At 44.9% G+C, this 12,895-nt stretch overlaps 1 protein-coding gene across 5 annotated transcripts in view; it reads left to right on the top strand.

Moving 5' to 3' along the window:
- The first annotated feature begins 7,173 nt into the window (after window positions 1–7,173).
- Window positions 7,174–12,895, top strand: part of lcmt1 (leucine carboxyl methyltransferase 1) — a 133,234-nt gene continuing 127,512 nt past the window's right edge. The window contains exons 1-3 of one of the 5 annotated variants that reach the window (XM_063058571.1): window positions 7,174–7,214; window positions 7,924–8,024; window positions 11,475–11,566. In XM_063058571.1, coding sequence (XP_062914641.1) covers window positions 7,212–7,214; window positions 7,924–8,024; window positions 11,475–11,566 — 196 coding nt within the window. In that variant the 5' untranslated portion in view covers window positions 7,174–7,211. The other 4 variants (XM_063058570.1, XM_063058569.1, XM_063058568.1 and 1 more) reach the window with 4 other exon arrangements.

Below are 12,895 nucleotides of genomic sequence, written 5' to 3'. Positions count from 1 at the left end.
AGAGCCACGAGGTAATGTTACAGCAACAGAAGACCTTAGTTAGAACCCAGTTGGAGTACTGTGTTCAATTTTGGTCACCTCACTACAGGAAGGATGTAAATGCAATAGAGAGAGTATAGAGGAGATTTACAAGGACGTTGCCTGAATTGGAACATGTGCCTTATGAGAATAAGTTGAGTGATCTTGGCCTTTTCTCTTTGGAGCAACGGAAGATGAGAGGTGACCTGATAGAGGTGTATAAGATGATGAGAGGCATTGATCATGTAGATAGCCAGAGGCTTTTTCTTGGGGCTGAAATGGCTAACATGAAGGGACATAATTTTAAGGTGCTTGGAAGGAGGTACAAGGGGGATGTCAGAGGTAAGTTTTTCACACAGAGAGAAGTGGGTATGTGGAATGCACTGCCAACAAGGGTGGTAGAGGTGGATACAATAGGGTGTTTAAAGAGCCTCTTAGATAGGTACATAGAGCTTAGAAAAATAGAGGGCTATGCATTAGGGAAATTCTAGGCAGTTTCTAGAGTAGGTTACATGGTTGGCACAACATTGTGGGCTGAAGGGCCTGTAATGTGCTGTAGATTTCTATGTTCTATATCAGGCAATACTGTGGGGAGAGATGCAAGCTGATGTTTTGGGTCAGGTACTACAGTAGGGAGAGAAACAAACTTATGTTTCAGATTGGATATTACTGTGGGGAGAGAGAAGCAAGCTGGTGTTTCAGATCCAATAGACCTGCAAGCAGAGAAACAAGCTCAACTTTCAGGTCAGGTAGTACTGTGGGGGAAGATACAAGCTGATGTCTCAGATGAGGTAGTACTGCCAGGAGTGAAACAAGCTGATGTTTCAGGTCGGAGAGTTCTGTGGGGAGAGAAGCAAGCTGATGATTAAGGTCAGATTGTACTATGGAGGGAGAAACAAACTGATGTTTCAGGTCAGATAGAACTGCAGGGGGAGAATCAAGCTGATGTTTCAGGTCGGAGAGTTCTGTGGGGAGAGAAGCAAGCTGATGATTCAGGTCAGATTGTACTATGGAGGGAGAAACAAACTGATGTTTCAGGTCAGAAAGAACTGCAGGGGGAGAATCAAGCTGATGTTTCAGGTCAGATGGTACTGTGGAGGAAGACCTAGGTTGATATTTCAGGTCAGGTAGACCTGCGGGGAGAGAAACCATACACATCAAAGTTGCTGGTGAACGCAGAAGGCAGGCAGCATCTTTAGGAAGAGGTACAGTCGACGTTTCAGGTCAAGACCCTTCGTCAGGACTAACTGAAGGAAGAGTTAGTAAGAGATTTGAAAGTGGGAGGGGGAGGGGGAGATCCAAAATAATAGGAGAAGACAGGAGGGGGAGGGATGGAGCCAAGAGTTGGACAGGTGATTGGCAAAGGGGATATGAGAGGATCATTGGACAAGAGGTCCGGGGAGAAAGACAAGCGGGGGGAACCCAGAGGAGGGGCAAGGGGTATAGTCAGAGGGACAGAGGGAGAAAAAGGAGAGTGAGAGAAAGAATGTGTGTATAAAAATAAATAACGGATGGAGTACGAGGGGGATGTGGGGCATTAGCGGAAGTTAGAGAAGTCAATGTTCATGCCATCAGGTTGGAGGCTACCCAGACGGAATATAAGGTGCTGTTCCTCCAACCTGAGTGTGGCTTCGTCTTTACAGTAGAGGAGGCCATGGATAGACATGTCAGAATGGGAATGGGATCTGGAATTAAAATGTGTGGCCACTGGGAGATCCTGCTTTCTCTGGCGGACAGAGCGTAGGTGTTCAGCAAAGCGGTCTCCCAGTCTGCGTCGGGTCTTGCCAATATATAGATGGCCACATTGGGAGCACCGGATGCAGTATATCACCCCAGCTGACTCACAGGTGAAGTGTCGCCTCACCTGGAAGGACCGTCTGGGGCCCTGAATGCTGGTAAGGGAGGAAGTGTAAGGGCATGTGTAGCACTTGTTCCGCTTACAAGGATAAGTGCCAGGAGGGAGATCAGTGGGGAAGGATGGGGGGGATGAATGGACCAGGGAGTCGCGTAGGGAGCGATCCCTGCGGAAAGCGGGGTTGCGGGGGGAGGGAAAGATGTGTTGATGTGCTTAGTGGTGGGATCCCGTTGGAGGTGGCGGAAGTTACGGAGAATAATATGTTGGACCCGGAGGCTGGTGGGGTAGTAGGTGAGGACCAGGGGAACCCTATTCCTAGTCGGAACGCATCTCCCCCATTTCACTCACATCTGCTCTCACTCCATCCTCCCGCCACCCCACCAGCCTCCGGGTCCAATATATTATTCTCCGTAACTTCTGCCACCTCCAACGGGATCCCACCACTAAGCACATCTTCCCCCCCCCCCGGCTTTCCGCAGGGATCGCTCCCTACGCGACTCCCTGGTCCATTCATCCCCCCCATCCCTCCCCACTGATCTCCCTCCTGGCACTTATCCTTGTAAGCGGAACAAGTGCTACACATGCCCTTACACTTCCTCCCTTACCACCATTCAGGGCCCCAGACAGTCCTTCCAGGTGAGGCGACACTTCACCTGTGAGTCGGCTGGTGAAGCGTCCGGTGCTCCCGATGTGGCCTTCTATATATTGGTGAGACCTGACGCAGACTGGGAGACCGCTTTATTGAACACCTACGCTCTGTCCGCCAGAGAAAGCAGGATCTCCCAGTGGCCACACATTTTAATTCCAGACCCCATTCCCATTCTGACATGTCTATCCACGGCCTCCTCTACTGTAAAGATGAAGCCACACTCAGGTTGGAGGAACAGCAGCTTATATTCCGTCTGGGTAGCCTCCAACCTGATGGCATGAACATTGACTTCTCTAACTTCCATTAATGCCCCACCTCCACCTCGTACCCCATCCGTTATTTATTTTTATACACACATTCTTTCTCTCACTCTCCTTTTTCTCCCTCTGTCCCTCTGACTATACCCCTTGCCCATCCTCTGGGTCCCCCCCCACTTGTCTTTCTCCCCGGACCTCTTGTCCAATGATCCTCTCATATCCCCTTTGCCAATCACCTGTCCAGCTCTTGGCTCCATCCCTCCCCCTCCTGTCTTCTCCTATCATTTTGGATCTCCCCCTCCCCCTCCCACTTTCAAATCTCTTACTAACTCTTACTTCAGTTAGTCCTGACGAAGGGTCTCGGCCTGAAACGTCGACTGTACCTCTTCCTAGAGATGCTGCCTGGCCTGCTGTGTTTACCAGCAACTTTGATGTGTGTTGTTTGAATTTCCAGCATCTGCAGAATTCCTGTTGTTTGGGAGAGAAACCAGTTGACGTTTCAGGTCGGTGAGAATAGTATAATGAAAATCAGCCATCTTAAAAGTTATATGTTTCTCTCTGCACATTTCTAACACCTGCATATATTTACCTGTCTCTGGGTTGAATAAGACTGCACTTGTAGAAAGAAAGGGGTATATTACTTTGATATATATCATTAATTCTTTAACGAGAATGAAATCCTTTGGATATGTGGACTCTTATAGATGTCGTGGAAACAGGCTGAGGCCCAACATATCTGTGTTGTCAACCTGAGTTAGTCCCATTTGCCTGGAATGGCCCACATCTTGCTAAACTATTCCTATCTATGTGCCCGACTGAATGCCTTTTAAACATTGTAAAGGTGCCTGCCTCTACTACTTCCTCTGACAGCTCATTCCGTATTCCCATCACCTGTGTGAAAAACTTGCTCCTGGGCCTCCTTTAAATCTTTCCCCTCTCTTCCATAATGGAGTGAGTGAGTCACAAAAACTAATCTACTGCAGCATTCTGTTTAATGCAAGAAGGGGCAACCCAGTGGACAGGTTCATGGAATAACACAGCACAGAAACAGGCCCTTCATTCACATCACAAAAGTAAACCCACTACAGTGTATAAGTCATCAAGCAAGACAGCAAGGAAACGAGTCCTTAAACCCACATTGTATCTATTGATACTAGAATCAGAATCAGGTTTATTATCCCCAGCATGTGACATGAAATTTGTTAACTTAGCAGCAGCAGTTCAATACAATACATAATCGAGCAGAGAGAAAAAAAAATAAATAAGAAATAAGAAAACAATAATATATAAACAAGTAAATCAATTATGTATATTGAAGAAAGAAGAAAGCCCTTAACTCTGAGTGGAGTCAACGGGATGCCGTAATGACGGCGTTTTTTTTAGCAGACCCGAGTTGCTAGCTCGATACTCAACCCAGCATGGACGGAAGCGTGCAAGGGAGCCGGCTGGATTCGAACTCGGGACTCTTTGCTCCGAAGTCCGGCACTGATACCACTACGCCACCAGCCGGCAATTATGTATATTAAATAGATTAAAAAAACATGCAAAAAATACTGTACATTAAAAAAAAGTGAGATAGTGTCCAAAGATTCAATGTCCTTTTAGGAATCGGATGGCAGACGGGAAGCTACTGTTCCTGAATTGCTGAGTGTGTGCCTTCAGGCTTCTGTATCTCCTACCTGATGTTAACCGTGAGAAAAGGGCATGCCCTGCGTGCTGGAGGTCCCGACTAAGCCTTTCCGAGACACCACTCCCTGAAGGTGTCCTGGGTACTTTGTAGGCTAGTACCCAAGATGGAGCCGACTAGATTTACAACCTTCTGCGGCTTCTTTCGGTCCTGTGTAGTAGCACCCCCCCACCCCTATACCAGACAGTGATGCAGCCTGTCAGAATGTTCTCCACAGTACAACTATAGACGTTTTTGAGTGCATTTGCTGACATGCCCTTTACCAACACTTGGTCTACACCATACTACTCCTTGGTATTCTAAAGCTTGTATTGATACTGAAATGTTGTGGGAGTCCCTCAGCCATAACAGTAGTATGTAATGAGAAAACAGCATGTTCCAGATTGTGAGGGTTCTTGAATGATAGATGCCACCTTCTGGAAGTGGTCTGCTATGGTAGGGAGGGTTGGGCCTGTGATGGCTAATGTTGTCCCACTTTTCAAGAAAGGAGGGAGATGGCTAATGTTGTCCCACTTTTCAAGAAAGGAGGGAGATGGCTAATGTTGTCCCACTTTTCAAGAAAGGAGGGAGAGAGAAAACAGGGAATTATAGACCAGTTAGCCTGACGTCAGTGGTGGGAAAGATGCTGGAGTCAATTATAAAAGATGAAATTACGACACATTTTGATAGCAGTAACAGGATAGGTCTGAGTCAGCATAGACTTACGAAGGGGAAATTGTGCTTGACTAATCTTCTGGAATTTTTTGAGTATGTAACTATGAAAATGGACAAGGGAGAGCCAGTGGATGTAGTGTACCTGGACTTTCGGAAAGCCTTTGATAAGGTCCCACATAGAAGATTAGTGGGCAAAATTAGGGCACATGGTACTGGGGGCAGAGTACTGACATGGATTGAAAATTGACTGGCTGACAGGAAACAAAGAGTAGCGATTAACGGGTCCCTTTCGGAATGGCAGGTGGTGACCAGTGGGGTACCGCAGGGTTCAGTGCTGGAACCGCAGCTGTTTACAATATATATTACCGATTTAGATGAAGGGATTAAAAGTAACATCAGCAAATTTGCAGATGACACAAAGCTGGGTGACGGTGTGAAATGTGAGGAGGATGTTTTGAGATGCAGTGTGACTTGGACAGGCTGGGTGAGTGGGCGGATGCAGTGGCAGATGCCCTTTAATGTGGATAAATGTGAGGTTATCCACTTTGGTGGTAAGAACAGGAAGGCAGATTATTATCTGACTGGAGTCAAGTTAGGAAAAGGGGAAGTACAACGAGATCTAGGTGTTCTTGTACATCAGTCACTGAAAGCAAGCATGCAGGTACAGCAGGCAGTGAAGAAAGCTAATGGCATACTGGCCTTCATAACAAGGGGAATTGAGTATAGGAGCAAAGAGGTCCCTCTGCAGCTGTACAGGGCCCTGCTGAGACCACACCTGGAGTACTGTGTGCAGTTTTGGTCTCCAAATTTGAGGAAGGACATTCTTGCTATTGAGGGAGTGCAGCGCAGGTTCACAAGGTTAATTCCCGGGATGGCGGGACTGTCATATGTTGAAAGATTGGAGCAACTGGGCTTGTATACACTGGAATTTAGAAGGATGAGAGGGGATCTGATTGAAACATATAAGATTATTAGGGGATTGGACGCACTGGAGGCAGGAAGCATGTTCTCGCTGATGGGTGAGTCCAGAAACAGAGGCCACAGTTTAAGAATAAGGGGTAGGTCATTTAGAACGGAGTTGAGGAAAAATCTTTTTCACTCAGAGAGTGGTGGATATGTGGAATGCTCTGCCCAGAAGGCAGTGGAGGCCAAGTCTCTGGATGCTTTCAAGAAAGAGATGGATAGAGCTCTTAAAGATAGCGGAATCAAAGGTTATGGGGATAAGGCAGGAACTGGATACTGATTGTGGAAGATCAGCCATGATCACAGTGAATGGTGGTGCTGGCTCGAAGGGCCTACTCCTGCACCTATTGTCTATTGTCTCTCGATCCTGTGCATTGGAGCCTTTGTACCAGGCCCAACCTGTGATGGAGTTCATCTTTCGAAATTTGGAACTATTTTTGGTGACATACCGAATACGCTCAAACTCCTAAGGCAGCAGTGCAACTCTTCGTGATTGTTTCTTTGTGTTGAGGCTAAGATATATCCGGAGATGTTAACGCCGAAGAACTCGAAGCTGCTCACTCTTTTCACCACTGATCCTCAATGAAGATTAGTATGTGCTCCGCCTAAAGTCTAAAATGAACAATCACGTTGACGTTGAACGTGAGTTTGTTGTTGTCGCATAACTCAATCAGCCGATCTCATTCCTATACGCCTCCTCTTCTGCCTCTTTGGTTCCTGAGACCCCTACCGTACGGAAGGATTCCCTCAGCGCCCTCGCTGCTGATAATTCTGTACCTGTCTTGGCTCCCTCCGCCCTCAGTTACACAATGCAGAGTGGGCTCGGGGAACCGACTCTCCCACTCCCGACACTGTTACAATGCAACAGGCAACTTTGAAGTGGGTTTATAAGATGTACTGCGTGAGGAGCCGAATCAGCCCGAGACACAGTCGGCAGGTCTCTCGAAACGACTCCATTTCTCATTCGCATTTCGGATCTGCCGCCTTTCCCGACGCCAAGCCCTCCTGCCCTCGTTCCACAGCCAATCAGCATAGCTCGCACCGACCAATCAGAAGACCCCATCATTTTGAGCGTCAGCGCCAATGGCGAGCGGCGTTGGTGCGATATGGGTGGTGGCGTCTGGAGGAATGGTTGGTGGTGTTGTGTGTGTGGAGTGGGGCGGTGTGAAATGTCCTGGTGACGCTTGCATTGTAGTAATGGCTGACAGTCTGTATCGCAACTGAGGGAGGGATTGGCGGCTGCCTCAGGACGTGGTCTGAGTGCCCATCCCCACTGTTTGTGCACTGTATTCCTGCAGCACTCACCCGATGGCATGTCATGTTTAACTGTGGTGAGGTGGGCAGGACATTTAAAGGGAGGAAATGGGAGAAGGTGGGGCAACGCATTATAGGCGGGGAGGTGGGCTAATGCAACTTATTACGGATGGATACGTGTAGAAGTACAGCACATTACAGGCCCGAAGTCCCAAGGGGCTAGGAAATAATTGCAAGCAGATATGTTAAATAATATCACTGAAAAAATAGTTTAAGAATTACATTGACATCACAGTTGGCGGATGTGAATTTATTGAGGGAAAGAAACTTGAAATTTACAGTAAGTCTGAGCCATTTCATGTCCAGTTAATTCCCTTATGAAGCATGATCATTTTTGAACCAGAGGAAACTAACAAAATCAGAAATTAATTGTAACCACAAAAATCTCTTAGAAATATTTGCTGGGAAATAAACGTCAGTATGGATGCTAGGAGGAATTTGCCTGCTATTTGGATTTGTGAATAATCCCTGGAAGTTGGACAATCTGCTCAGAATAATAATGATGCAACATTTTCTACCTCTACAGAGTGAGAATCTAATGGCTACCAACCACTCCTTGACAGTGTCCGATCACACAGCAGATGAAGCTGTACGGTCCACATGTGATGATGCAACAGTGTGTAAAAGGTAGGAATTGCAGTGATGCAGGAGGACTGGGACCCTCTGAAAACTTTGAATATGGGATGTCTTCTATTCCTGATACTTTCCGCCATCCAATTCCTAAATGTTAACCATTTTCCACACACTTTCTTTCACTTTTACCCGACTGTCCCTCAGATCACTTTCCTGAATGAAACCAACTTCCATATTCAGTGAATCATCCTTTGCCAGTCCAGGCCATTCCAGTATAATGATACTACCAAGTCTATCATCATCTTCTTTCAACATTGTGATGAGACTGTTCCCTCTGGGACAGTCTGGTTTTCTTTTTCGTCACTACCAACACCTCTGTCACTTCCTGCAGCAACTGGAGGACTTGCAGCATATATGTAGCCCAGCACTGAAATTTAAAAAACAGTATGTTTCAACTGTTCAATGAAGCATCTTGGAGGGAGAAGTAGAATGAAAGAAGGTCATCACCTGAAATGTTACTGTTTGTTTGTTTTACTCTCTTCATTAAATGCAGTGTCCTCCCTTCCCACCATTCAGAGCAACAAACACATTCAATGTGCTACCATGATCCATACCAGTTCAGCAAGCTGTATTGTCTAACCATGGGCAATCCAATAAATAATTAGATGACAATTTTTCAAAAGGAATGTCTGTCCCATATTAGAAAAAATATTCCCCCATTGTGTTGCTAACAAATCAGATTAGAGAGAGGAATGGTGTCTTGACTAATTGTCATTAGTCCTTGCGGCATTTCTGAATACAAGGATCTGCAGACATGCATCCAACAAATCTGATTGAGTTTTCCGAGAAGGTTATTAAGAAAATTGGTGAGAGCAGTGTAATAGGCATGGAATACATGAATCTTGGCCACGGTAGGCTGGTCCAGAAATTTAGGGCAAATAGAATTGAAGGCATTTTGGCAAACTAGATCCAAAACTGAGACAGAAGACAGAGGGTTGTGGCGCAAGGTTGTTTTTCTGACTGGATGTCTGTAACCAGCGGTATACCACAGAAATTGCTACTAGGACCTTTGTCATTATCTTGGATGAGGATGTGGCCTGAGAAGTAAGTTTGCAAGGACATGTAAATTGGTGGAATTGCAGACAGTGAAAATGGTTACCTGAGGTTGCAGAGGGATATAGATCAGATAGAAAGTTGGACAGGGCTGTGAAAGATGGAATTTAATCCAGATAAGTAGGAGATGATGCGTTTTAGGTAGCCTAGTACTAACCAAATTATATAAAGTAAATCACCAGGTCGAAGTAAAGAGGGACATTGGGGTTCAAGTTCACAACCCTCCGAAAATGGCAACACAGAGTAGTGAAGAACGTGTTCAAGTTACTTGCAAGATGAGACAAAGTCAGCATGGTTTCCTTAAGGGAAGATTTTGCCTGACAAACCTGTTGGAATTCTTTGAGGAGATTACAAGTAGGATAGATAAAGAGGATGCAGTGGATATTGTATGTTTTAACTTACATAAGGTGTCACACGTGAGGCTACTTACCAAGTTAAGGGCCTACGGTATTACAGGAAAGTTACTGGCATCGTTAGAGCATTGGCTGATTGGTAGGAAGCAGCAAGTGGGAAGAAAAGGATCCTTTTCTGGTTGGCTGCCAGTGACTAGTGGTACTCTGCAGGGGTCAGTGTTGGGACTGCTTTTTATGCTGTATATCACTGATGTAGATGATGGAATAGATGGCTTTGTTGCCGAGTATACAGATGATATGAAGATTGGTGAGAGGCAGGTAGTGTTGAGGAAATAGGTGGGCTGCAGAAGGACTTGGACAGAATAGGAGAATGGGCAAGAAAGTGTCAAGTGGAATACGGTGTTGGAAAATGCATGGTCATGCACTTTGGTAGTAGAAATAAATGTGCAGGCTATTTTCTAAGCGGGGAGAAAATCCAAAAATCTGAGATGCAAAGAGACTTGGGAGTCAATGTGTGAACACCCTGAAGGTTAACTTGCAGGTTGAGTCGGTAGTGAGTAAGTCAAATACAATGTTCACATTTGTTTCAAGAGGTCTAGAATACAAGAGCAAGGATGTGATCCTGAGGCGTTATACGGCACTGGTGAGGCCTTACCTTGAGTATTTTGAACACTTCTGAGCTCCTCATCTAAGAAATGATGCGCTGGCATTGGAGAGGGTTCAGAGGAGGTTCACAAGGATGATTCCGGGAATGAAAAGGGTTATATGTGGAACGTTTGATGGCTCTGGGTCTGTACTTGCTGGAATTTAATGAGGGGGGATCTCATTGAAATCTTTCAAATGTTGAAAGGCCTAGACAGAGTAGATGTGGAAAGGATGCTTCCCATGGTGCAGGAGTCTAGGTCAAGAAGGCACATCCTCAAGATAGAGGGGAATCCATTTAAAACAGTGATGCAGAGAAATTTCTTTAGCCAGAGGATGATGAATTTCTGGAATTAATTAGCACAGGCAGCTGTGGAGGCCAGGTTGTTGGGTGTAAAGCAGAGACTGGTAGGATCTTGATTGGACACGGCATCAAAGGTTACGGGGATAAGGCCAGGGAGTAGGGTTTGGGGGGGGAGGTGGGAAGGATCGACCATAATTGAATGACCATAATTAAATCTTATGATCTTATTGTCTTTTATTGGCAGGAATATTGAGTGTGAGATTTTGGACATCATGCTGCGCTGTACAGGACATTGAGTTGACCATACTTGCAATATTCTATACAGTTCTGGTCACTATATTATACACAGAAGGTGGTCATCTGAGAGAGATTCACCAGGGTGTTGCCTAGAACGGAGAGCTATAATTACAAGCAGATATTGGATAGGTTGAATTGTTCTCTCTGGACCGCAGAAGGCTGAGGATTTTCTAAAACTATGATGGTCTGAGATAGGCCAGATGGTTGGAGTCTCTTTCCAATGGTAAAACTAGGAGGTGCAGTGTTAAGGTGACAGCCAAAAAATTTAAAGGGGATCTGATGGACAGGTGTTTCCACAAGAGGGTGGTGGATATTTGAATGAGGTGTAAAAGAAAGTGCTGGAGGCAGGTGTATTTGTGTTTTTTAAAAAACATTTGGATAGGTACAGGAATAGGAATAGAACGGATTGATAAAGGCCAAATACAGGAAGATGACCAGTATCTTGGTTGGCATGGGTAAGTTGGGCTAAAGGCCAGGCCCTGTTTCTGTGTTGTATAACTCTCTCTGTAATATTGTGAACACCCCACAATACCTGTTGCTTCATGTAGCACAGAGCAATGGCACATTTCACTAGTTACGTACAGAATCTTTTACACGAAATCTTGAATGTGCATGGAAGCTGCATATAAGATCTGATTTTAATTAAGATAAAGTGCAATGTTTCATTATCATGAGTTCTAGATGTATTATTGTTAGTTACTCTGTTAACCTTGTTAGCGGTAACCTTGAAGTAAGTTTCTGATCATTCTAATTAAGTGGATTTTCTCATTGATATTTCTCTCTTCTGCTTGTCAGATTTGCAGTGAGTCTGAATTACTGGAAGGATCCATACATACAGTACTTTACAAAGCAACCAAATGAAAGAAAAGCTCCTGAAATAAACAGAGGTAGGACCTTGCATCATTGCTACAATCTGCTTGACTTCCCTTCCCATGTGTTGTTCTCATTACTTTTTCTCATGTTTTCTGTACTTTAAATGCATTGGATTCTTGCTGACGTGTAGTTTCTTGCATTGTTGTTTTCTGAGTCCTCTCAGTCCTCATTGATAATCAGATACATTCTATCTCCATCTTGAAAAGGCCAGTTTTACTTTCTCTTCCTCAATTCCAACTTCAGTATTTCATTTAATATTTTTGGTTATATATCTGACACTTCATGGTTCAAATTCAAAAACGTATTAACAGAGACAGGTTACGTTGACAAAAAATGTTTTGGGTTCAGAGTTTTTCGAAGATTGTAATTTTTTTTAACCCCTTGGAAATCCTTTGTAGACAGATTTCCATCCCGCTGGCAGCCTGATATTTTATGTTAACTTTCTGCCTGCTGGGAAGCAGGTTGTTATGAATCCTGACCATGGAATGAGAAGAGGAGCAATCTGTCAGGCTCTATTGCCAGCTGGAGAGTCCCAACCCTGGGGATTATAGGAGGGCTGGAGGAACTTTCATAAGTAACAGGGTCATCGAGGAACAGATATGCCGATTCTGGGAAGGTGTAATAATAACACGGTTGTCGTGGTGGGAGATTTTAATTTCCCAAATATTAACTGGCATCTCCCTAGAGCAAGGAGTTTAGATGGGGTGGAGTTTGTTAGATGTGTTCAGGAAGGTTTCCTGACCCAATATGTAGATTAGCCTACAAGAGGAAAGGCTGTACGGGTATTGGGAAATAAATCTGTTCAGGTATCAGGTCTCTCAGTGGGAGAGCATTTTGGAGATAGTGATCACAATTCTTTCTCCTTCATTGGATGGGGATAGGAACAGACAAGTCTGGAAGGCGTTTAATTGGAATAAGGGGAAATATGAAGCTATCAGGCAGGAATTTGGAAGCATAAGTTGGGAACAGGTGTTCTCAGGGAAATGTATGGAAGAAATGTGGCAAATGTTCAGGGGATATTTGCGTGGAGTTCTGCATAGGTATGTTCCAATGAGACGGAAAGGATGGTAGGGTACAGGAACCGTGGTGTACAAAGGCTGTTGAAAATCTAGTCAAGAAGAAGAGAAAAACTTACGAATGGTTCAAAAAACTAGGTAATGATAGAGATCTAGAAGATTATAAGGCTAGCAGGAAGGAGCAGGAGAGCCAGAAGGGGCAATGAGAAGGCCTTGGCGAGCGGGATTAAGGAAAATCCCAAGGCAATCTACAAGTATATGAAGAGCAAGAGAATAAGACGTGAGAGAATAGGACCAATCAAGTGTGACAGTGAAAAAGTGTGTATG

Source organism: Mobula hypostoma, chromosome 9 (assembly GCF_963921235.1).
Source record: "Mobula hypostoma chromosome 9, sMobHyp1.1, whole genome shotgun sequence".
NCBI classification, from domain to species: Eukaryota; Metazoa; Chordata; class Chondrichthyes; order Myliobatiformes; family Myliobatidae; genus Mobula; species Mobula hypostoma.
Note: the sequence above shows the minus strand (reverse complement) of the source record. Positions and strands in the feature narration are given on the sequence as shown.